The sequence below is a fragment of the Lissotriton vulgaris genome, chromosome 6 (assembly GCF_964263255.1).
Source record: "Lissotriton vulgaris chromosome 6, aLisVul1.2, whole genome shotgun sequence".
In the NCBI taxonomy this organism is placed as follows: Eukaryota; Metazoa; Chordata; class Amphibia; order Caudata; family Salamandridae; genus Lissotriton; species Lissotriton vulgaris.
Window position 1 is genome coordinate 205,374,678 of NC_141694.1, and position 26,596 is coordinate 205,401,273.

Below are 26,596 nucleotides of genomic sequence, written 5' to 3' on the forward strand. Positions count from 1 at the left end.
GATGGTAGGTTCATTCAGAGTAGTCCTTCACTTATACTGCAAACCTGGAATCCATAGAAATAGTACCTGATTCAATATTTCGATAGTGCTGCATCCCTCTGAAATAATAACATGCTCTACTGTTGGCACAGGTACTGAAAGTCTGAAAGATTTCCAGCTTCTTAATATAACTATCCACCAACTCAATCAAATAAAGTTTATATTGAAAATTCTTCCACAGAATGGAACTGTGCGACCTAATATTTTCTCTCAAAGCTGAATAAGTTTTAATTTTAAGTTTTCAGTAGCACAGAGGTAGCGGAATGGAGGTTTCTGTATGAATAGTACTGGGGAACAGTTTTCGATAAGCATCCAGATGAAAGGGCCCAGAAAAATTCACCACATAACAAAAACAAATGTTGGCAAAGCCAATAGGTTTCGCCTATGCAAGAGCTTTTGGCTTTGCCAGTGTTTTTAGCCATCTTGTAAACCAGTATGAAATGGTGTAGAGTGGAGTGGCGTAGAGAGGTGCAAAGTGGATTGGCGTTATGTGGAGTGGAATAGATTGGCTTGGAGTGGCATAGAGTGAAATGGAGTAGAGTGGAGTGGTGTAGAGCAGAGTGGAGTGGCATAGAGTGCAGTGGCAAAGAGTGGAGTGGTGTAGAGTGGAGTGCCATAGAGTAAAGTGGAATGGAGTGGACAGGAGTAGAGTGGCGTAGAGTGGAGTAGTGTAGAGTGGCATACAGTTGAGTGGGTAGACTAGAGTGTCGTAGAGTGGAGTAGTGCAGAGTAGAGTGCAGTGGTGTTGAGTGCAGTGTCATGGAATGGGGCAGAGTATAGTAGAGTTAGATAGAGGTCAGAGGCATAGAATAGAGTGTTGAACAGAGCAGTGGTGTAGAGTGCAGTGGCACCGAGTAGACTGCAGTGGCATAGAGTGCAGTTTTTAGAGTGTAGCTGCATAGATTTCAGTGGCATAGAGTAGAGTGGTGCAGAGAAGAGTGGCATAGAGTGCAGCAGCATTGAGTGCAGTGCATAGAGTTAAATGGTGATGAGTAGATTGGCAGGCATTGCGTTCAGTAGTGTAAAGCAGAGTGGTGTTGAGTACAGTGGTGTAGAGGGCAGTGGTAAAGAGTAAAGTGCAGTGGTGTAGAGTGCAGTAGGTGTAGAGTAGATTGGTGCATAGTGGAATACAGTGATGTTGAGTGCAGTGGCATATAGTGGTGCAGAGTATAGTGCAGTGACATTGAGGGCAGTGGCCTAGAGTGCTGTGGTGCAGAGTAGAGTAGAGTGGCATAACGTGCTTGGTGTAGAATGCAGTGGCATAGAGTGCAGTGATGTATAGTAAAGTGATGTAGAGTGGCATAGAGTGTGTAGAGTAAATTGGTGCTGACTAGAGACTCGTGGCGTGCAGTAGCCTAAAGTACAGTAGAGTAAAATGCATTGGCATGTAGTGGCATAGAGCGCAGTAGAATAATGTACAGTGGTGCAGAGTAAAGTGTTGCAGAATGCAGTGGTAAAAAGTGCAGTGGTGCAGAGTGCAGTGGCATGGAGCATTGAAGAGTAGAGTGCGTAGCGTAGAGTATAGTGATGTAGAGTACACTGGCATAAAGTGAATTGGCATAGAGTGGTGCAGAGTAGAGTGGCATGGGACATCAAGTGCAGAGAGTGAAGGGAACTAGAGGCTGTCCATGGATAGGCAGAATGGGAGCGAGAAATCAATGGAAATGGCTCGGGCATGGGTGGCACTGGTGGAACTGACTAAGCATCCTCATGACAATGAAGAAGGGCTCTTGATGAGATGGAGGGCGCACAGGCCACCTGAAGGAGCTGACTTTTCCTTGGAGAGGGGCATGGTGAGGCTGGTGAGGGCCTGGAATGGTCTCCCCAGATGTTCCCGGTCTGTCCTATATTGTGGTCAACGAGGCAAGGATTCTGGTGAGATTTGTAGGAGAGTTGTGAGATTCCCTGGATATTATTAGAGGCTAGCGGCATGCTTGGGACGGGTGTCTTGTTGGGGCACCCACAAGTGGTGGGGTGGGTATTGGGAGTTTCTTGTTTGAACCTGCATTTTGGACTGTTAAGGACATGGAGGCAAATGGACCTGTATGTTGGGATAACTGGAGGGAAATGACGGGGACCCAGTAGTTTGTTTCTGGGGGACTCAGGCAAGACTTGTACTTGTAGTCATCTGGGACGGCCGCAGGGATGCTAATGCTTATTATTGTACCGCATATTGCCTATCCCACTACTCTGCTTTGATGCCCATGCGTCTGTTTGTATCGCTGTGTCTGAAAACCAATAAAAGTCTGTTTAAAACAATAGGATGTCAAGTGCAGTGGCATAGAGTAGAATGGTTTAGAGAAGAGCAAAGTGCCATAGAGTGCAGTGGAGTAAAGTACTTGGTAGAGTGTAGGAAGGAAAAGAAGCAACATGAAGGGGAACTGATGGCAGGGAATAAAAGCTACATGGATGGTGATATTGGAGACGGACTGAAAACACAAGCAATCATACGGAGTGCCTGAGCACAAATACAAAAGTAGCCCCATAAATGTAAGCAGTGGATGGACACAAATACTTGGACTGTGCTCCAGGGGAGGGCCAAACTCAAGAAGAAGACATAATGCCAGCATGATGTGACACACGTCTTCAAAGGAAATGAGAACGACGATCAGGCTAACAAATGGTAAGCTATTGGGGGGGCGTTGTAAGCCTACTGTGTGAAACAATATGTTGTGCACAGACAGTGCATGTCCTTTCTAGGTAAAGCCTAAAAATAGCTCTCTCAGTGCAGGTACAAACTCTTCTCTTGCAGACCAGACCGTATGATTCCATCTCTGACTCTGAGAGTATGCGATTCAACTTATCTCTAGTAAAAGGCCTGACGAGTTCCTGGGACCATTGTTTCCCTCTCATTAGGGGTGTAAATTTGGAGTGTGCCTCTTTGTTTGTGGCACATATTCAATGTGGCTACCAGTTTCCTTTTTCTGCTGCACCCACATCTATAATATGACAATGATGAAAAGCGGTGGCATAACAAAGGTCCCTGCAACCCCAGGGGTGTGGGAGGACCCAGAGCTCCGCGGGGAACCCTCCAGCACTGGCAGGCCCGTGGCCTGAGAGCTTCCGACTTGATCAGGAGTGTGGGGCCCCTCTGTACGTACTTTGCAGGCGGGCCCCTTCAAGTTTTGTTACGCTACTGGCCTCGTTCAAAAGAAGCACGAGCCCAGTCAGCTCTGTCTTATTGAGGCCGCAGTGTTTCGCTTGACTCTAGGCATCCCACTGTTCTTTATGCAATTTGACCATTATTTATGGTCGCCGTGTTAACAGTCCCAGCTACTCAGTCATCTTTTACCAGGAATAGGCTGTCATCTGTATTCCAGGGAACTCTCCGTCACTGTCCGAGGCTCCCCACAGCGCAGAGCTCCGGAACTAAGTGGCCATCTTGCTCCATGGACAGATCATGCCCCCCCCCACCATATTCTTTTCTATCAGCAAATACATTTGACAAATATTCATTCACAAATACATTATGGCAACTATCTCCTCCAAGACGTCATGTTCATATGTATAAACATTCTTGATAACGCGATCTCTAGCTGGCAGAGATATGCACCCTGTCTAAGAATGGACCAACACTCTAGTCAGGGTAAGTTAGATACACAACCTAAATTAATCTGTGCTTACCCTCTGGTAGGGTGGCACAGAGCAGTCAAGCTTAACTTAAGAGGAAATGTGTACAAGAATTTGTGCAACACATTAAATACAGTAACACAGAGAAAACACGACAAACTTCTCACCAGTTTAGAACAATAGAGCATATTTATCTTATTAAAACAAGACCAAAGCGACAAAGATCCGAACAGTAGAAATCGAAATATGAGTTTTTTAAGATTAAATGTGAAAACAGAGCTTTGAAGCCAATAGCGCTAAAGGTTACTTGAGGTCACGCTAGACTGGGCCAAATCTTAAAAGTCAAGCCGAATGCAATGAAGCGTGGGCTGGATTAAGTCCAACTTGGTCCCGGTGAAGTTTTCCTTTCTCAGGTTGAACCAAGAGTCCTGTTCACATGGAAGGAGTTTGTAGGGAGCACGGTAAGCGTTGCTGGCCATCGACTGCGGGTCGCAAAGAGCTGCCCAGAGTCGAAGACAGATAGACTGGGCTACTCAGTCATTAGTGGCAATGCTGCTGTGTTAAGAGTCAAACCTGCACCCACTCACAGTGATCCTACAAGAGAGCAATGCATTCCTAATCAGTCTTTTGTGGCCCTGAGACTTCGGAGAACAGGAGGCAAAACCAGCACGGCGTTGGAGAGTCCTGGTTTAAATGATGTACGGAGCATGTCCAGTGCCTCTCACTCCCAGGCAAGAAGCAGCAAGCCGACTCAGCAGAGTACCAGCAAAGTGGCAATCCCTCTTCCAGGCAGAATGTCCTTGGTTCCAGTAGAGTTCTGATTTGATGGTGTCAGGGGTCCAGTACATATAGACAAATATGCTTTTGTAGTAAGAGACACATCAAAGACTCCTTTGAAGATCACAAGGTCCCTGCCTTTCCTGCCCTGGCTCCAGACACACTACAGGTGGGTATGCAGCTCTTTGTTTAGGGACAGGCATAGCCCTATTCAGGCTATTGGTATTTATAAATAGAGGCAAGCTTATTCAAGCTCAGAGATTGCCACAAAGTACTGTGGAGTTGTAGAGGACTATTGTGGCCTAGTTATCTTAATTGACACAAGGCGATAGTGGTGTGACTGCAGGTGAAGAAAAAGTTTCTCTATAGCAGTCTGTTTGTCTCAGACATTTCATTAATGCCTCTGGACACAGTATAAAATTTCATGATCAAGTACGCTTCGTTGCACATGAGTCTGCTGTCCATATCCCCTCCTCTAGGGTCTGCTTGAATTGCACTTAACACAGTCCAATGGAACTCTTTTTTAAAAGCAAATATTAGATCAGCATGGATCCCCTCACTATAGGCCAATAGCATCAGCTGAGAATTCATCACTCTGTTTTTTTTCAATTGTAGGACAGGTGAACATTGAATATTTATATCTTTTTGTTTGCATTATTTACTGCATGTTTGTTTGAATATACATTCTTTTTCTTCACATTAAGTACGATGCTTTTAGACAAAATTACGCATCTGAGATTTGATTGCTATTCAGTTTTTTTCTTGAAACAACCCAACCCCCGCTGGTGACAAACGACCCAACCCCCGCTGGTGACAAAACTTTCTAAAAGTGGCATTTTTAGACATGCAATTAAGAAAACAACTTGTTTAATCAATGTTTTTTAAATTGTGAGTCTAGAGACACCAAACTCCAATTTCCTATCTGCCCCCAATAGAGAATTACACTTAAAAGATGTTTTAAGGCAATCCCTATGTTAACCTATGGGAAAGATAGGCTTTGCAGTTGTGAAAAAGTAATTTAGCAGGTTTTCACTACTAGGAAATGTAAAATTTGACAGTAAATGTCCTATTATTTAAATACACTGCACCTTACCCATGGGACCACCTAGGGCTTACCTTAGGGGTGACATATGTAATAAAAGGGAGGGATTGGGCCTGGCACATAGGTAAACTTGCCAAGTCAAAATGACATTTTAAAACTGCACACACACGATCTGCAGTGGAAGGCCTGAGCATGTTTATGGCTACTTAAGTGGCACAATCAGTGCTGCAGGCCCAGTAGTAGCATTTAATGTAGAGGCCCTGGGCACATACAGTGCAGTTTACTGAGGGCATACCAGTAAGTTAAATATGCCAATGGTGGATACACCAACGTTACCCTGTTTAGAGTACAGATCATATACACTTTAATACTGATTATTGTGCTCAAGGCCTAAAGTCAACAAAAGAGAAGGCAGAAAAAAGGGGGGATGTAGGCACAACGTTTGGGGGTGACCCTGCAGACAGTTCCAGGTCCAATAGGTACTCTTGATCATTCTAAATAGTTTTTTTTATCGGTGTATTAATCAGACCAACATTATTCTATGGAGGTTAATCATGGAGCGATAAAAATTGCATTATGTTTCAGATTTTTCATAAATTATGGATCAATATTATGACTTTTAATTAAAATTAATATTGCTGATTTAATCTCATTTGCAATTCGAATAATGTTATTTTGAAATGAGTTTTATTTATTAGGGTGACCCCTCCATTTCTCCACTTTCCGAGTTTTTATTTGTGTACCTTTTACTATTTTATTCTTATTAAAATGTTGTACTGGTATTAGCTTCTTTTTAAAATCGGGGTCCCCTTGTAACTGCTGCTGCCATTATCTGTGCCTTTTTGATTGTGTCCATACCCTTAACTTATGTTTTACCCATTCCTTAACTTATCTCTTACGTCTTACACTAACCTGTTTCTCGATCCCATATTTTTTGTTTCTGATTATCTGGTTTCCGCAGTATTTTTGTTTTTCGCTGTTGTATTTACTCAAGGACATTGTGCTTCACTATTTTAAAAGCTTTCAGGGGGTCAGGGTTTCCATCTCTCAAATGAAGGATGTGGTTATTTCCCATTTCCGCATTGTAAAAACAAAACAAATTTGGCACTCAGCAATACACGTATAGGGCCCTGCATACAAAATATGCTTCTGCCAGATGCTACTTTTACTGAGAGTAGATTTCTGCATTTCAAATTATGAAAGAATTCATGTACTCCTCCTGGGAATGACAGATTTGAACTTCTACGTGAATTCCAAATTTGTCCCTCTTGTTACAATTTTGTCATGTGTAAATGTACACTTGCTTAGTTTCATCACCCCCCCCCCCCCCCCTCCCCCTCGCCCCCCAAGGATTTTTTCCTGTGTAAATAACAGTGCTTATTTGAGACAGTGATTGCTGCTTGGGGCCAACAGAATCTATTTTTATGCATCATACATTAGCAGAGACAATAGACGGTAAACACACATACACATATTGTAAAGACGCAATGGAAAAATCATCACAAAGGGAGAAAGTAGGAACTTGAAAGAGAGAGATAAAGGTGCAGGGAGTGTCTGGAAGTGAAGAGGAAGCATGAGGTGGACACAGGTTTCTCAACAGTGCTTCGAGCACTGGCACTCACTTTTTTTATTTTACAAACTAAGCACTGGTTAAAAACCGTATTCTACACCCTCCCAATATTGTGGGTTGCCCAACGTTTGCAAGTGTGTAGGTTTGCAGTACCTTATTTTGAAAATGTGTCCATAAAACACACACACACACACACCCTGTTGGAAGATTTACTCACACTTAAAATTCTGCCATTCTGATGTAATTTAACTGCAAGTAAATCCAGTTCTGAATGGAGATTAATGTTTTGTGAATCATAACCACATTTTTTGCACCTGTAAATGGTACTATTGTGTTGAACCTATTTTTGATCAACGTTTTCCCAGCTCAGGTTTCAGAATCATCAGTTGTTTCATCAACATAAGTTTGCACATTACATCTGGAAAGTATATTTACATACAATTGTATGTACATCAGTATTTTCGTCTTACAAATAAACATTTTACCTTTTCTGATGAATGCAACTGTTATTGTGTTTGAGATAAGTACACTAGCTCCCCTGGAACACCAACATCTGTAATTTGACATCTCTGCTGGGCATGAAGAACTATATGCGCGGAGGTGAAAATTCTGGCAATATCTACCAATAGTTATGATACCTAGAATGAAGTCACAATGGTAGTAGTTAATATAGTAATATATTAAGTGGTTTGAAACAAAGGTAGAATGGAAATCACACTTATCATAGCATATGAATTCACCAGCTAATACAAACTTCCGACTTGCACAAAACCTTACAGGTAACACTTCAGCTTCATAAATGAGTGTTTGGGCCGTCATTTGTAACATCGACGTAGCTTCCTCCAGGCCACAGGCATAGGGATGAGGGATTTCTTCCTTGCAGGATATGAGTACAGAATGTACACGATTACTGACTTTGAACACATCAGTTAGAATATCAAAATGAGCGTGTATATGTAAAGAAAAGATAATAGGCTCTCCTGGAGATCATATCTATTCCCTAAAAAGTGAATATGTGGTATATCAAAACAAATTGTGGACGCATGTAATGACTTCTAACCACCCTGCTTTGCACCTGGACTCTGCCATCTGTAACTCTGCCCTGCCAAGTGGTGCCACCTCAGTCATGGGCCCTTAAAAGTGGGCCTTGGGTGTTTGCTGCAGCGGAGCCCATACACCTTCTTCCGAACCAATACATCGCCACTGCTGCGTGGATTGGCACAGCCGCATCACTATTGCTGTGTGGACCGGACTTGACACATTGCCATCCGACCCACCACTGCACAACACTCTGCCTGGCCCACGGTCCTCGCATCCACATCAACGGCTGCCTCTACAATGATGCTGAGACTCAGCATCGTAGCTTCCCTGCTCATAGAAGCCGAGGCATCGCCTCCGCTGCAGAACACATCCTTGTCACTGGTCTTCACAACAGAAGCCTCATTGAGAGGCTCCTTGACATCGATGCATCAGGATCTTTCACCGCCGCCTTGCTGCATCTTGGAACCGGTTAATTGCCTCTGCTTCACAAAGCATCCTCAACGCAAAGCCACGCAGCGCTCCGCAACCTCAGATTAAGTACTTTTCTTCAGTGGCCTAACTGGGACCCAGTAGCTGGCCCATGCTTCATCTTGTTTGACCTGACCTTTTGACTTTTCCTGGTCCAGCGCGACCAGATATTTCATTTTAGTGCTTTAAGCTTCTTAGCACTATTTTTACTTGAAACATTTAAAAATCAATATATCAAGGTCTACTTGTTGAATCTGTGTCCTTTTGGTCTTGTTTTATTAATTAAAATCAGAACTATTTGTCTACCCCAGTGTAGTATCTTTTCTTGGGGTGTTTTCACTGTTTTACACTATGAAGTGCTGCACAAATACTTTACACACTGCCTCTAAGTTGAGCCTGACTGCTCTGTGCCAAGCTACCAGAGGGTGAGCAAAGGTTAATTTAGTGCTTGCCTGACACTTAGTAGACTAGGATTGTGGTTGCTGTTTGACTAAGGATCATACCTCAATCAAAGAACACCCCAAGTTCTAACAGTCTCTTGCCCTGTATAGAAATCAAGCGAGTGGGATAAAATTCCATAAAAAGATAACTTTATAAATGAAGTCATGCATTTACACAAGCATGCACACTCACAACACAGGATTAGAAATCAACCAAACAGAGAATATACATTTCATATAACCCTAGACATTTCTAATCGGAATTTCAGCCAAAACATATTGCCCAAAAGGCTGTATCTAACTGCATTTCTTGTTCAAATAAGTTTCAGATTCCTATGTAAAATCATTTATGGTCTATTAATAGACTGTCTGTATTGCAGTAAAACAATGGGCCCCTCACAGGAAGATCCATACCTTAAAACGTGTACATCACAAATTATAACTGGCTTTACTAAACACCTGACTAGTGTGTAACATTAGTGACTTAACACAGTTAAAAAATTAACTATTAAAAATGACAAATTATGCATTTTAATGTAGTTTATCTTAGAAACGATTTATCCAGCAATGGACTATCCCCCAAATGCATCAACAAAATAATTTGCGATTCCTTAATAGCAAAAAATACTGATTCGCTATTAAGGAATTGCAAAATGGAATGCATCAGGAAATCACTTATAAAATAGCGATTTCTTAGAATTCCTTAATTGCGACTTGCAAATTGCGAGTCGCAATTAAGGAATACCTCCCCATTCATTCCTATGGGCCTAGAGGCCCATAGGAATGAATGGGAAGACAATCTCAATTTGCGAATCGCAATTAGCTGTTCGCAAATTGAGATTGCGATTTCAAGGGTGCAGGGATGTCCAAAGGACACCCTGTTGCACCCCTGAAATTGATATGTACACATATGTTGCGCACACACATGCCCTTAGGGCATGTGTGTGCGCAACATGGAACTTTGAAAAATGCACTTTAGTGCAGTTTTCAAAGTTTTTGCAAATTACCACGAAGTTGTACTTCATGGTAATTTTGCGTGCCCTATTAGCGAATTCGGTATTTTAAACACTTTCATGCATTGCATTTATGGAATCTAAAATTGAGATTCCTCAAATGCAAATAATCGCAATTTAGCGATTTCTAAAATTGCGATTTTTGCATTTGAGATGATGCATCCCAAATGCAAAAATACAGCTCGCAAAGGGCCAGATTCTCAGAATCTGGCCCTTTGCGAGCAACTTTTTGTTTGATAAATCTGGCCCTATGTGATTACTTTGCAGTCTATGCTTACGAAAATATAATGCCTGCTGGAGATTTCATACTTTCGAGAGTTTACTTACTACGTTAGCTAGAGCAATTGAGGCCTTTGTACATTTTTATATTTTCTCACCTTATCTGAAGTATATAGGATGAAGAGGGCACACAGTTATCTCACATGGAGAGGATGCAGTGCTTCTCGCCTGCGCTCCAAAGGGTTTGGAGCTTCTAATTGATGGCTTTGTGACTTTTAAGGAAAATCTGGATATGTCCCCTAATCTCACAAAATCATATATCATGGAAATGGGGAAGAACCCAAGTACATCCTATAATTATACTATAGGTTCACATACCCTATGGAAAGTCCCAGCCTTTTCATATTTGGGCATTTTTTTTTGATGGACAGTTGAATTTTAAACATCTACTAGAGGAGAAGTGCCTGGCAGGCAAGGTGGGTCCATTGAGGCATTGGAGCGTAGCCCCCTGCCAGCAGCTTCCTCAGCATCTCTGAACTTAAGTAAACTGAATCAGTTTACTTAAGTTCAAAGATGCCGAGGGAGAACTGACAATCATGTCAGTCAGAATGACGTCGGACCACCCACCCCTTCAGAGTCTGAAGGGGGTGGGCGGTCTGGCGTCATGTTGACTGACATGATTGTCAGACTAGGGGCAACAGGCAGCAGCACAAGTGCATATGAGTGGGGAATGTGATCAAATTTTTCGCCTGTGCCCAGTCATGGCACTTTTGTTTGCGCATGGCCATAAGGAGCCCTTCAGTCTCCTAATGGGCAGGCGTCGGGCGAAGATCAACCGTGCCCTAAGCCAATCCTGGCACTGCTGACAGCGCCAGGATTGGCTGAGAGAGGTTGCCACTCCACTCCAGTGCCATTCATGAAGGCGCCAAGGGGAGCAGAGGTGGCGCAGACCGGCTGTGTTTTCCTTTTTGTATTTAATTCCCTGGCACTCACCACCGCGCAACCCCCCTTCCTCCCTCCCCCTCCCCTGCAGCGACTGAATGTACTAACGACGCGGAGTCTGCGAGCCTGGCTAAAATATGCACGGAACAGGAGCAAAGAGATAATGTACAAAAGTTGTAATGCAATATTTGCACTCGGTCGAGCTGGTGGCCAAAGTGATATGAAAACAATGGCGCTAATTATTAAACAGCAAAGACCCGGACTACTGAGCTCGAATGATTGTCATAAATGAATCACTGTGTGTGAGCAGTTAAAACATATTACAACAAAAGCGCCTTGATAATTCCTCAGAGAGGGCCACACACTGGACACTGGGAACCCAACAGGACTTTACCAAAGTATTGCGCGCGACCCTGGAGTTCTGTGACCTCTGCGCCTTGGAGCTTGTGACTCGGCTGGGGCCGTATCAGTCATGAGTATTCTAATGCCATTGCTTCTGAAGCACTTGCAGGGCTTGTTATTTGCTTTGATCAAAACCAATCACAGGTGAAAATAGCTTCAGGCACCCTGTGCGAACTATGACCCCCATTAGGATAGCAGGCAGAAAATCACCCCCACTGCCATGGAGGCGGGAAACAACCGCCCGCCAGGACCGTGGATAAACCGGCGGCCAAATTGGATCAACCGCCATAAAAGACGGACCGTGGCGGTAGCGGTACTAATAAAACCGCCCGATGTGGGCGGTGATGGCAAAAAAACGACCGCGGCGGTCGGAAAAGCAGCAGAAAAGCAACAACCCGCCGCAACTAAAGCTGAGACACCGCACGGGAAATTAGGATACCCAGAGGGTCCCGCGGTTGGAACCGCTGCAGTCGCACACAGGAGTGAATGGGAGAGATAGCGGAAGAGCTGCAGCATAGCCACCGCAGTGGAAGGGACATGAGAAAAATGGCGGACGATGCGAAAACACCTCAGTGATGTCAAACATTGCACAAATCAAAGTAGACATGGCCCCAAATACATAAAAAAAATACATATGAAAAAAATAAATAAATCCAAAACCTAAAATAAAAACACAGGACAACTCCCACAACACACCTGACAGCCAAATTCCACTTGGACACACCCACATAGCTGAGTATAAAACCTGTCCCTTCACTGACCACAATCCTTTGCAACACTCCAGAAAAGAAGGCCATATACCACATCTGACAGAAGAGGCAAAAGAGCACAGCACACACACACAACCACCACCACCATCACTACCACCATCATACCAGCACCAACAATCCCCCAGAACACTAAACACGTCATACACCAACACCACACCCGCCACCCACACACCTGCACCCACAAACACTCCAACCACAAAACACCATGACCTCATAGAAGATGCCCACATTCACAGAGGGTGAGTTGACAGTCATGGTCAATGAGATTGTCAGAGTAGAGCCACAACTGTTTGGTAGCCTGGTCCAACAGTTACCATTAGCCACAAGGACACAAATGTGGGAAAGGATAGTACAAAGGGTCAATGCACCAGGGACAACCCCAAGATCCAAGAAGGAGATCATGAAGCGGTGGCATGATCTCAAGAGGGTTGTCAAGGAGAAGAGGAGCAAGAACTAGGAGCTGACGAACGTGACTGGCAGTGACCCCCCCATCCCTCCGAAAAGTCTCACCGGTGTAGCCGGGGGCACGGAGGCTGGTAAGTACAAACAAATGCCAAACATCACACCGATAAGTTCTTCCTTATACAACCCAAACACCATTGCACTGTTCACCCTCACCTAACAGGTAGCCAGCCATCTTCCCTGGGAGGCCTGTTTGTGGGTGGGAGGCCTGCATCACTACTCTGAAGAACCAGGGTTTAACCCAGCGGCGTCAGGGGCACGCCTAAGATCTTCGAGTTCACCTGTCTTGATATACAGAGACACGGAATACTTCTGGATGGCATCAGAGACCAAGTTTATTAGCTGCAGCTAGTAACAGTGATCCTAGAAATACATCACGGTGTAAATTCTCAGGAGACTGCTCATTTTACTAAGGCGAGACGTCTCCTTTTATACCCAATATTCACATTATAAATGTACACCCACTGCACAAAATTCTAGCCAATAAGGTACATTTTCAAACAAAGTATCACATAACAAAAACTCAATTTACAGTATCCCAACCCAAAAGTTAATTATTAGGAATGTCCCAAATTCAATCTCCACAAGCCGGACAAACCTATAATTGAAAGCATAACCCATGTAATGAAGAAACATAAAAAAGAAACAGTAACAGATGCTGAACAAGATAAGGCATGTGCAAGGAAACTAAAAGTTAACGATGTCCTGAACATTGATTGGCAATCTCAGACAAAGATCGATCAGGGAAATTGGCTTTGCGAGGTCAGTTTCAGGTGAAGAGGTCAGTTTCTTACAGTTCATTTCAGAGTCAAAAAGAAACCTAGTAGATGTATACATGAACTAAGAAGGCCAGGCCACTTTGTTCGCCTGGCTACCTTCACAGGGCTACGTGAGGGCTACACAAAATGGTGGCACAGAACAAAATGGAGTCAGACTCGAGAATTACAAAACCTCAACTCCCAGCATGCCCCCTGGCCCACAGCCCAGCAGCATGGAGGCCTCACCCACCCCGGAGCATGTGTCAGCCATTGCACTGTCCTCCCTCAACTAACAGGTAGGTAGCCATCTTGTATTGGAGGCCTGTTTGGGGGTGGGAGTCCTGTAGCACTACTACCTGCATACCCCCTGGCCCACACCCCAGCAGCATGGAGCACTCCCTCCCACCCAAGAGCATGTGTCAACCATTGCACTGTTCCCCCTCACCTAACAGGTAGGTAGGCATCTTGCTTGTGATGTTTGTACAACTTGCTTGGGAGGCCTGTTTGGGGTGGGAGGCCGGCATCACTACTCCCAGCATGCCCCCTGGCCCACAGCCCAGCAGCATGGAGCACTCCCTCCCACCCAGGAGCATGTGTCAGCCATTGTGCTGTTCCCCCTCACCTAACAGGTAGGTAGCCATCTTCACTCTTCTTGATGTGTGTGTGTGAGACCTGCATCCCCACACTCAGCAACAATTGACATGTATGAGTAAATGATGTTCCTCTGCACCCTGAAATTGCACAGTGTGGCAATGAATAACAATAGTGGTGACTTCACAATTGTGTAGTGTACAGACAGTTGATGGCACGCAGATGACACAATACTTGCACACTGCCCAACACTGACCATTACCCATCCAATCCACAGGTGACGAAGAACTCACTGCTGAGGACCAGAACAATGAGCAGCAGAGCCAGTCTCCACCCCTGGTACATGGACTCTCGGATGTTGACTCCCAGGACAGTTTGGACGATGAGCTCCAGGCCGGCCCATCTGGTGTGCCACATATCCAGAGGCCCTAAGACACCACCACCACGTCTGCTGCAACAACAACAGCACAGCAGACCGCTGCAGTCACGCCCTCTGCCTCCACCGCTGCTACCACCTGCAGCACCCTCCCTGTCCCAGGGAATGACCAGGCCACACCAACAACTGTGGAGGGCAGGGAGAGTGTGGGTGGACCCAGAGTGGTGAGGCAAGAAGTTCGTGGCAGCAGGGCAGGTGGGAGGGCCATGGTCACCACCAGACCTCAGGAGGAGTGGACACCACCCCATGATCACTTCACCAGAGTTGTGGAGGCATACCAACAGGTCCATGGACATAGTGGCCAGTCTGATGATCTATTACGGGAGCTCATACTGCTGATGTGGTCCATTGACAATCGCCTTGGACAGATGTTGAACCTCATGGGCCAACAAGTGGCTTTACTGAGGGACAGGCCAGAGTCCCAAACAACAAATCCGCCCCCCTCTGTTGTGCCACAGGATGACAGTGCACCATCCTCCCCTGCGGCCACAGAGAGGGGTGAGTCCTCAGACGCCGCTGGCCAAGCAGCACTCCCCCCCAAGAGATAAGGGGGGCGTCCAAAAAAGAGCCTGGGTGTCTCTGGAGGCAAAGCACCAGTCACACGCCAGTCACGGAGCCAGCCCTGATGGCAACCCTCTTACCCACTGCATTGACTCTTTGAACTGCCTTCCCCGCAGTGCCTTGTGAAAGGCACATGTCTGTTGGACTGGGTCACCACATTCATGTGAACTCTACTCTTGCATCTTATCTACTATGACTGTCAACTCACTGCTCCATCACCACCTACATGTGAAAATGCACGCTCCCCTCACATGTCAACTTTGTTAATAAAACACCTTACACACTGTGCAGTCTTGTCTTTAGTGCTATTTTGAATGTGTCCAAAATGTCCATGATGTTTGCAAAAGATGTACATTATGTAGGCCAGGATGACTACGTTGCACCTAGGGAGACACAACAGAATAAAAGTCACTGGCATCAGTGACCTATCACAGATATAACACAACACCAAACATCAACATAACTGTACAGGCAGACAACACAAAGTACAGCAAGTGTCAACAAACTGCGTCCTGCATATGGGCACATGTGAAATGTCACTGACACATTTTTGCATCTAGGTCACTCCACATGTGCCTGTCTGTTACATCCGCGTATAGCCATTCACAACAACAGCATGTACACCCTACAATGTACAAGTCGTACCTCGTCACCCATCTTCAAGTGAAGTAGCGGTCGATGAGCTGTTGGTGCAAGTCAAATCCTTCCTCCTCTCCACTGTCCTCATCACTGGACTCAGGTCCTTGAGCAGGCGGTGGCGTTGGTTCCTCACCATCGTCCATGAGCAGGGGGATCCCCTTGTGTATGGCCAGGTTGTGCAGCATACAGCATGCCACAACGATCTTGCAGACCTTCCCTGGCGAGTATGCCAGTGCACCTCCTGTCCTGTCAAGGCAGCGGAATCTTGACTTCCGCACGCCAAAAGTCTGCTCGATTACACGTCGGGTCCTGCCATGGGCTTCATTGTACCGGACGTCTCCCGGGGACCTGGGATTCCTTAGCGGGCTCAACAGCCATGGCCTACTGGGATATGCTGAGTCACCTGTGAATGACAAACACCCACTGCAATGTCGCACAGCCAGAGTGCAGCAGGTAACACACAGCACGCCATATCAGTAGGCATACTCACCCACAATCCGAGCACGCTCGGGATGCAGATTTTCCATCATCCGTGGCACCATGCTGTTCCCCATGACGTACGAATAATGTGCAGAACTAGGAAATCTTGCACACACATGGGAAATGGCCATGTCCGCAAGGCACACAACCTGCACATTGATAGAATGATAATGTTTGCGATTTCTAAAAATGTGCTCAGTTGCCTGTGGTGGCACCAGACCTACATGAGTGCAATTGATGACACCAACAACATGGGGGATGCGCCCAAGGGGATAGAAGTCATCCTTCACACCGGCCAATTCTGCTCCCCTAGGGAAATGAATGTAGCGATTCTTATATAGCATCATGGCTGCAAGAACATCCCTCAGCACCTGGCTGAACATGGGCTGCAACATCCCTCCAGTGCTGGCCATGGTCTCCTGGAAGGAACCAGTTGCAAAAAAGTGGAGGGCTGCCATCACCTTGTATGTGGGTGTGAATGCTGTTGGATAATGGCGGGGAGGCTGCAGGTGGGGCTCCAAAAGATCACACAGGATCTTCAGTGTTGGTCTGACGAGGCAGAATTTCTGAATGATTGCAACATTCTACATGTCCTACAGCACTGTCAGGTTACGTAGGAGATTTGGCCTCCTCCTAGTTGAGATGTAAATGTGCAAATGTCAGTGACAACCATCATGAGATTGCAACAGCACTCACCATCAACTACGTCATGGCAAAACAAAGACTGCCCTGGGAGATGCATGGCACACCAGGTGACATGGGTGGCCAGTTAAGCCACACAGAGGGCACACCTCTCCACTAACAATACACAAGTGCCAAAAACAACACACAAGTCAGTGTGAATGCACACATACTGAACGACACATTTCAGCTGTGCACGCCTGGTGCTGTACCATCCGCCAATGTGTCTAAACTGACCATGACTGTACCATACACATCTGCTGTACCTGTCACACCTCAATGCATCATGTAAACTCTGCACACATTCACAACACAATGATCACAGTAGATGGAAACATTTCATTTGTGTGCATGAGCTGATATGAAAGTACCAGTCTGTTACAATACCATACAGTGAGACAAGCGTTGACAAGCTCAGCACTAACCCACAACACAATGATTACTGCAACATCATTGACAGCAGCTTAAGAGTGTCAAGCATCATCAACCATCAAGTGCATAAGTGACATGGCAGGGATCACAGACCAAAGTGAGTCACACAGAAAGTGTGTCCACCTGTAGATGAGATGGAAGAATGGCATTGTGTGTTCAATGAGGTGCCCTTCACCATGTTGCAGCTGTGTACCGATGCAGTGTTCACGATGGACATAGCCAGGAAATGTCACAAAAATGGCGGCAGCTACCGCCTGGCCACGGCGGTCTGACCCCAGCACCACTCCCTTCACAAGTGCGGTAGCCATTGGCATGGAGATATGTGTAGCTGGCTGTGGGCATGATCCACCACCCAAATGGCGGCAGCTACCGCCTGGCCACAGCAGTCTGACCCCAGCACCACCCCCTTCACAAGTGCGGTAGCCATTGGCATGGAGACATGTGTAGCTGGCTGTGGGCATGATCCGCCACCCAAATGGCGGCAGCTACCGACTGGCCACGGCGGTCTGACCCCAACACCACCCCCTTCACAAGTGCGGTTGCCATTGGCATGGAGACATGTGTAGCTGGTTGTGGGCATGATCCACCACCCAAATGGCGGCAGTTACCACCTGGCCACGGCGGTGCATCACCACCATAGAGCATTGCCTACAGCCAATGGCAGTGATGCTAGCGGTGGCATGATGCATATTTGAAAATTGTGGAAGGTGTGCACTGCCACCGCGGAGGCGGTCATTGGATGCTTTTGAAAGATGCACCATCGCAGTAGCGCACCCAGGGCACCCGCGGTGCATCACCGCCATGGAGCATTGCCTACAGCCAATGGCAGCGATGCTAGCGGTGGCATGATGCATATTTGAAAATTGCGGAAGGTGTGCACCGCCATCGCGGAGGCGGTCATTGGATGCTTTTGAAAGATGCACCATCGTGGTAGCGCACCCTGGGCACCCGTGGTGCATCCCCGCCATGGAGCATTGCCTACAGCCAATGGCAGCGATGCTAGCGGTGGCATGATGCATATTTGAAAATCGAGGAAGGTGTGCACCGCCACCGCGGAGGCGGTCATTGGATGATTTTGAAAGATGCACCATCGTGGTAGCGCACCCTGGGCACCCGTGGTGCATCACCGCCATGGAGCATTGCCTACAGCCAATGGCAGCGATGCTAGCGGTGGCATGATGCATATTTGAAAATCGAGGAAGGTGTGCACCACCACCGCAGAGGCGGTCATTGGATGCTTTTGAAAGAGGCAGACCTGGACAACCAATTGTTGCAGCTTTTTAGCTTACAAACCAGCCCAGGGGGCTATAAATCTGTGGGAGTGAGCCTCACTTTTCCACTGCTCACAGAGCCGGCTGCCTGGGACCCTCTCCTGCAGCTGCCTCCAGAGCCTGCTGCCTGGGACCACTCACCACTCACTTCCACCACAGGCGTCCCATGTCTACAGGGATGGCAAGGACAGAGAAGATCCGTGCCAGTCCATTCACAAGTGAGGAGTTGGAGGTCCTTGTGTACGAGGTGCTGGCACACTACCCTAGCCTGCTTGGTGGTTCCAATGTAGTGGTAAGTCACCATGAAGGTAGCTGTAGGGCAGTGGGGTGTGAGATGTGTAGTTGTGCTGCTGCAGTATATGCCTGTGTGTGTGGGATTGTGTCACATACTGACAGACAAGCTGTCTCCAGGTCGAGGGAGTGTGTGTGTGCCGAAGTCACTCTTATCCATGCCTATACTTGTATGTGTGAGTGGGGTGTGTTACATTGTCAGCCATACAGAGCCACCGGATGTTAGCCATGTAGGTGCCAGGGCGGTAATTGATTGTGTGAATATTTCACTGTGCCCATGTTGTGTGACTCAGTGTGACCTAGAGAGTAGGTCCAGTGCCTGCCCAACCAAACGAGAAAAATCACCAGACGTACATGCTCCTTGCTACAGTTCCTTCACAGTGAATATTAGATATGTCCCATCTGTGTCCTGTAAAATTGCACACTTACACACTTCTGTCGATGCATATTGTGTTGATGGATCCTGCATTTGTGAGATTGTCATGGAACCTCAACGCCCCAATGTGTGCATGCAATCATATCTGTTTTGGCCATGCAGAGTGCCCTTGTGAGGGGTGCCCCAGTTTTGGAGGGAGGGAGGTTACAATTGGTCCTGAGTCTGTGTCATGCTACTGTTCTGATGGATGTTGGTACCTGACACTGTGCAACTGGTCAGTTTCCCTCCTTTTCTCTCATACCTGCAGCTCAAGGTACACCAGCGTAAGGCTGTGTGGAGGGCCATTGCAAAAAAGGTGTGAGCCCTGGGGATATCGAACAGACGACACACCCACTGTCACAAGAGGTGGGACGACATCAGAAGGCTAGCTTAGCAAGTGGCAGAGATGACCTTGGGGATGCTACCACACAGAGGGTGTTTGGCACAGCATGACTCCACTGATGGGCCGCATCCTGGCAGTGACTCATCCAGACCTGGATGCACATCTGAAGGAGCTTCTGCAGCAAGTCAGGGGTGGTTAGTACCTAGAGATGGTGCCTTCTGCTGGGAGTGGATGCATATGTACAGGGCCTGTGGCAGCGGTGACACATGTGATGTGCGTGTGTTGCTGTGCTGTGCTGTGTAATGTGAGTGGCTGTTGTGATGTGTGCTTGTATGAGGCATTGGGCTACTCTGGCCTTAATGAGCTGATCCTCCCTGCTGTACTTTCGCATTGCCAGATGTGTTAGGCTCCCCATGGTCATTCATCATTGGGATAGTGTTGGGTATCTATTATAGTGTGAATAGCAGTGTCCACTTTCTGAGTGTGACTTCATTAAGGCCTACTTTGCATGCACCATCATCGTTGAGGCCCACACATCTGAAAACAATGTGCCCCGGAATACCACATGGTGCTTGCTATGGCATACTTGTCATTGTGGACTGTAATGTCATAACAGGTGTGTGTTGTCCCTTCCTGTTCCCTGAAGGTCTGTCAGTGGTATCAAGTGTTGTACCCACATCAAGTCCCTAGGTGAGGGCAGGGCAAGTTGTATGTGTGGTGCACTCCATCTACGGGCATGGTGTAGTGCTGTGTGGCCTCAACATGGCTCACTCATGGCAGATATTCTGCGTTACAGGCACTGTTGTGGTGTATTTTGTGTGTTGCTGCACAGTGATTGCAGGGTGTGGTGGTTACCATGTCGATTTTGGCCTCTCCTGTACTGCATAGATTTGAATTCATGTGACCAGATGATGGCACTTACACAACCCTGTATCTCTCTCTCATGCAGATTCGCAAGAGACCACGGAGGAACATGAGCCAGAAACCAGTGGTGGCGACAGTAGCACAACAGCTGCAGTGGAGGCCAGTTACACAGAGCCCACAGGCGCATCTGAGGGGGACCAAAGTATGCAGGAGGAATCCGTGGCTGAGACACAGAGTACCACATCATCTGATGCCAGCGGGGATGCATCCATGTTGGCAGGCAAAGGGGATGGGGAGTCTGCATCATCAACTACCACCCAGCGGCCAGTGCCCAGCCACCCATCCACTTCCTCTGGTGCTGCCCGTATCCGTGTCATTAAGAGGGGACGAGTCACATTCACACCTGGCACTGCTGTCCCTGCACCTGTCCCCCCTGCTGCCCTCAGTGCAGAGTGTGAAGAGCTCCTGCGCCAGCTTTGTGTGGGCCAGACCGCCCTGCTCAATGCCTTCAGTGACCATGACAATAAATTAGGCCAGGTGGTTGCATACATGGAGGGCATACACTCTGACGTGGGTGGCCTACACCTTATAGTCCAGGCGTTGTCATCCACAGTGACGTCTGCCCTTCAACAGACACATATTCCCATTCCAGCTCAGGTGCCTTTGTCCACCCCCCAGTCACTAGCCACATCAGATGACAGTGACTACATTACGCCTTCGTCACCAAAACGATACAGCACTAGGAGCACACAACAGACACAACCCAAGCCCTCCCGCCCACAGACACCATCCCCACTAAAGAGCAGGGCCATCCCAGAATGCACAGACAAGAGCCAGTCAGGGAAGAGCAAGGCCAGAGTAGCAATGAGGCAGACATCAGGCTCACATGCCGCAGAGGCATCACCAGAAAAAGACTCTCCGGTCACTTAAAAATCACACCGACCTACCCATGCAGTGTCTGTGCCCACTGGGGAGGTGTGGCATATCAGGGGTACACCTAGGAAGAGCACAGGGACACATCCAATCATCACATCAAACCCAATTCAAAGACCATTGAGGCAGGTGGGGGAGGGCACTGTTAAGACCCCCCCTGAGAAAAAGGCAAAGGAGGGCATTGTAGAGACCCCACCTGAGAAAAAGGCAAGGGAGGGCATTGTAGAGACCCCCCTGGCAAAAAGGGAAAGGAGGGCACTGTAGGGGGTACACCTGTGAAAAAGGCAAAGGAGGGCACTGTAGAGACCACCCCTGGCAAAAAGGGAAAGGAGGGCACTATAGGGAGTAAACCTATGAAAAAGGAAAAGGAGGGCACTGTAGAGACCAGCCCTGGCAAAACGGGAAAGGAGGGCACTGTAGGGGGTACACCTGGGAGAAAGACAAAGGAGGGCGCTGTAGGGGATACACCTGCCAAAGAGGGGAAGGTGGTCCAGAGGTGTAGCCAGCCCAAGTGTTCTGCAGGATCAAGCACATCACCAGAGGTAGTGCCAGTGTCTGCACCTGATGTGGGACAGTTGGTGTGTGTGCCTGTTGTGTCATCACCACTTCCCATCAACCCCAAGACAGGGAAGCCATTTCATATCCCCAAAAAGTGGAAGGGCACACCTCCAACCTCTCCCACCCACACTGTGTCAGAGGTCTGCATGACTCCACCTCCATGTGCCACTATGCCACCTGGTCCACACAGCCCTCCAGCTTGCAAAGCCACAGTTAGCCCAAAATCACCTGGGGCTCTGTCATCCCAGTCAAGTGGGCCTGCTGTCCCCGACACACAGCCAGGTTCAAGTCCGCATGACAGCCAGGAGTGAGTTAACAACCCCCTCATACGCCTGTGCCTCATACAGGTGTGCTAGTCCTGACCATTGTTTACAACCTGGGTGTGTTGCTGGCCCTGTTGCTCATCTGTGCTGTACTCTCCCCTGTGCAGCTTCTCATGTACTTGCTGTCTCACCTGTGCTATAGACACTGGCCCTGTTGCTCTGCTGTGCTGTACTCTCCCCTGTGCAGCCTCTCATGTACTTGCTATCTCACCTGTGCTGTGGACACTGGCCCTGTTGCTCTGCTGTGTTGGGCTCTCCCCTCTGCTATGGACACTGGCCCTGTTGCTCTGCTGTGCTGTACTCTCCCCTGTGCAGCCTCTCATGTACTAGCTGTCTAACCTGTGCTATGGACACTGGCCCTGTTGCTCTGCTGTGCTGTACTCTCCCCTGTGCTGCCTCCCATGTACTTGCTGTCTCACCTGTGCTATGGACACTGGCCCTGTTGATCTGCTGTGCTGTATTCTCCCCTGTGCAGCCTCTCATTTACTTGCTGTCTCACCTGTGCTATTGACACTGGCCCTGTTGCTCAGCTGTGCTGTACTCTCCCCTGTGCTGCCTCGTGTACTTGCTGTCTCACCCGTGCTGTGTACACTGGCACTGTTGCTCTGCTGTGTTGGGCTCTTCCCTGTGCTATGGACACTGGCCCTGTTGCTCTGCTGTGCTGTACTGTCCCTTGTGCAGCCTCTCGTGTACTTGCTTTCTAACCTGTGTTAGGGACACTGGCCCTGTTGCTCTTCTGTGTTGGGCTCTCCCCTGTGCTATGGACACTGGCCCTGTTGCTCTGCTAAGTTGGGCTCTCCCCTGTGCCATGGACACTGGCCTTCCTGTTTGTTTTTAACCTGTGAATAGTATCTAGCATTTGATCATCATTTTGTGCCTTGCTGTTGACTACTAATGTTGTAATGCTACATATGTGCAATATGTGAATAAATGCAGTTACTCCTGTTGTGTGTTTTGTCAGTGTCCTTGCTGATTAAAGTTCTTTTGGTGTTTGCATTTGATTGGCTGTGCCGATGCTCTGTGTATCACTTCACCATTGCCAAGCTCTTTGCAGGCATCAGATTTTGTGACAGGGGTGACAGGGACTGCTGTCCATTATGAACCTGATAATAGTGTAGTCTGTGATGGTTATTTTACCTGCCATGCAGTTTTGTTCTTGGTGATTTGCTATTGTTGGCAACAATGTTCACATGGAATGTTGGGGGACACTGTCAGCACATGGTGTGATGCTCTACAAAGGTTTTGAAGCAGGCTGGGATGTGTAATGATGTATGTGTGTGGATTCATTTATGTGTGCCCAGCCGTGTATGTGTATGGTCACCTTGTGTTGGTCCTTAGTCCTGGTACCCAGGGCTACATGTGATGCGTGGTCTCAGGTGTAGCAGATGTGTGCAGTGTGAAGGGTGTAAGTTTGTAGTGGATGTGTGTGCGCCCCTGCATTGTAAGAGTCACACATGTGTCATCCAGGGGTTGTGTGCCTGTTGTTTGTTTTGTCTTGCCCTGTGTATAAGATTGTGTGCACTTGTGTGAGCTGTTTGTTGTGCACTGTGCTGTGTGTTGGTGTCTCCATGCTGTTGTGTGTGACTCCTCCTTGTTGTGTTGTTAATTTAGAAGTATGCAAAGTGTGTGGGTTGCACATCAGTGTTGTGTTTGTTTGATCCTCAATGTGTCTTGGGTGTGTTTGTGTGAACTGTGTGGCCCTGCTGCTCCACACTGGCATTTTGTTTGTGTTTTGTCATGCATTGCAGGCACATGGTGGCTTTTCTCCTCCTGCATGGCATGGTATGTGTGGTGTGAAGCCATTCCCTATGTGTGCCACTTGTGCCTAGCTATTGTGGGTCTTCCCTCCATCTATTTGTGTGTGTTACACCCCTTACATGTCTGCTACTGACATGCAGGGTATTTCACTTTGATGTCAGCTGTCCCCTTGGTTTCCAATGTGTGTGTGCCTCCCCATAACTTCATTTGTGAGCTTGTGCTTTGTGGTGCAGTTCTTGGGCCATGAATGTTGTTCCACTCTGGACATTGCCACAATGCTGTATGTGTGCTGTCCTTGTGGTATTAGTCATTCTGTAGTGGTTATGTGCACTTCAGCTGTGTGTGCTGCCCAGTGCTCTGGTGGAGATGGCTTGGCTCTTGTATCCCAGAGTGGTACATGTGTTGTTGTTGTGTTGGATGTGTGTGTTGGCTGTGGTATTGCTTCACTTCCTGGGTTTGCTGTTGCTGTTGTATTTGTGCTGTGCTGGTTTGTGGTGTGTGATGAGGCTGTGTCAATCATGTCTGTGTTTGGCTGTTGTGCTTGTTATGCACACACTGCTTGTTGTGCATGCAGTGCTGTGTGTATGTGGCCTTGGCATTGCCTGATGTGCATACCCTGATGTCCTGTGGTGTTTGCTTTATTGGTGTTTCATGAGCATCTGTGGTTGGTTTGAAGTGGCAGTGTAGGTTTGTCCTGATGCAGTTCTTGTGTGATATGTGCTATGGTGTGTGTGTTTTGTTCCTGAGTGATGATGTTCTGAACTCCTGTTGTGTCAGTGCTCCCATTGCCTTTCCCCAGTTTGGCTGACAAGGAATGTCTGTTTCTGTTGGGCTTCAGTATGTGTTCCTGTAGTGTTTGTGTGTTGTTCTTGTGCAGACATCTGTGTGTGTGTTGTGTTTGTGGATATACCCAGGGTGCTTGCTTGTGTGTGTATGTGCTGGCAAGGATTGTGAGCCTTCAGTGTGTGTGATACTGGTGTTGTGTGTTCCTTGTCAGCCACTCCTGCAGTGGCTGTCTCCCTGGTTGTGTGGTGTGCGGTGCAGGGTGTGTACTGTGCTTGGTTGCTGCATTGCTTGTTGCTTGTTGGTGTATATGGGGGGAACAGGATGGGCACCTGGTCTGTGACTTGATGGGGTGTGTTGATGTGTGGTTGGGGATGGTGTGGTCTTTGTGCCCTGCCCATGCCTTGGAGTGGCCCTGCCTTCTGCATTGTGGGCATGTGTTGACCGCAGCATTGACGGGACCTGGACGTTTTTGCTGGTTGGCGGCCGATGTGTGTCCTGGATGCTGAGGGGTGCCTTGTTGTAAGGTGGGCAATGTGTGGATGCCCTTGTGGATGTGTAGTGACCCCTAGCAGGGTGTCTGTGTGGTGATTGTACCCTGTTCTGGCCTGTGTGTTGTATGTTGTATTTGTGTAGTTTCGTCCCTGCGGCAGCGTCCGCGGCAGCCCATTTGACGGTAGTGTTGTAGGAGGTACATCACAGATGCATATGGAGAGCTGGGTCCATCGCGTTCATGACCGGGTCTCGGCTTTCTTGCTCCGCTGTCGAGTTTCCGCCTGCTCAGGTTGGGCAGTGTCTCCGCTGCAGTGCGTCTGCTTGTTTGGGCCATCCTAATTTGTGTAGTGTGCGGACGTCATTCCGCACGGCGGTGAGTCTCGATTGGCTCACACCGCCGCAGTTGTGGGCGCACTTTGATGGCGGGGCACGGCGCTCCGCTGCAGACGGGAAATTACCTATATTTTGGTATCCTAATATGGCAGATGTGAGTTCCGCTGTTTGCGAGTGGAAAGAGCTGTTTTTCCGCCCCGCCACCACCGCGGTGCTGGCACCGCCCACCATCCTAATGGGCCCCAATGCTTTTTCTGCCCAGTGTCACCCCACCTCTTCGGGGCCCCAGGTACCACATTTAGAGAGAACAGGACGAACAAGGGGCTCGAGGAGGGCATAGGTTTAGTCTTGGGAAGGTGGGCTCCTGTGTGAGTTGGTATGAATCTTGATTGTGTGGAATCGAAAGCTTGACTGGATGCAGTACTCACTCATGGACCTGGGCAACTCGAAAGCTGAGGTATGTGGGGAACCCGAACTCATGGAAGCAGTCTTTCTCCACAAATGCATGCCATACCCTCGTGTGATTCATGAGTGATTGTAGATCCCCAGTGCATTGCTAATTGTCTTGCAGGTCACATTACTTTCTGCAAACTACTTGGGTCAAAAGAACCAGCGGTATGTCGCTCTAGACACGAGTGTTACGCCCTGTCTTCAAGTCGTATTCTGATGCCAGTAGTTTTCCTTTTCCGTATAACAAAATGGCTGCTCTGCAAGTCCCAAAATACAAAGGAGAAAACACGACTAGCGAAGTTTGCCCACGCCTGCCTTTAGACACCTTTAGGACCCTGATTTTTAAAATCACAAAGAAGAAGAATGACTGACAAAAATCACAGCACAGCAGTCCTTTTTGTTCAGCTCCTCCTGCAGAAACCGGTGCTCCAATGCAGCCTTCCATC

The 26,596-nt window shown here is 47.7% G+C and overlaps 1 protein-coding gene across 1 annotated transcript in view; it reads right to left on the reverse strand.

Annotated features, from left to right (window-relative positions):
• Positions 1-26,596, reverse strand: part of LOC147707026 (uncharacterized) — a 686,292-nt gene that overhangs the window by 278,707 nt on the left and 380,989 nt on the right. The window contains exon 10 of the mRNA XM_086925617.1: positions 7,484-7,636. Coding sequence (XP_086781743.1) covers positions 7,484-7,636 — 153 coding nt within the window. The remainder of the gene's footprint in view (positions 1-7,483; positions 7,637-26,596) is intronic.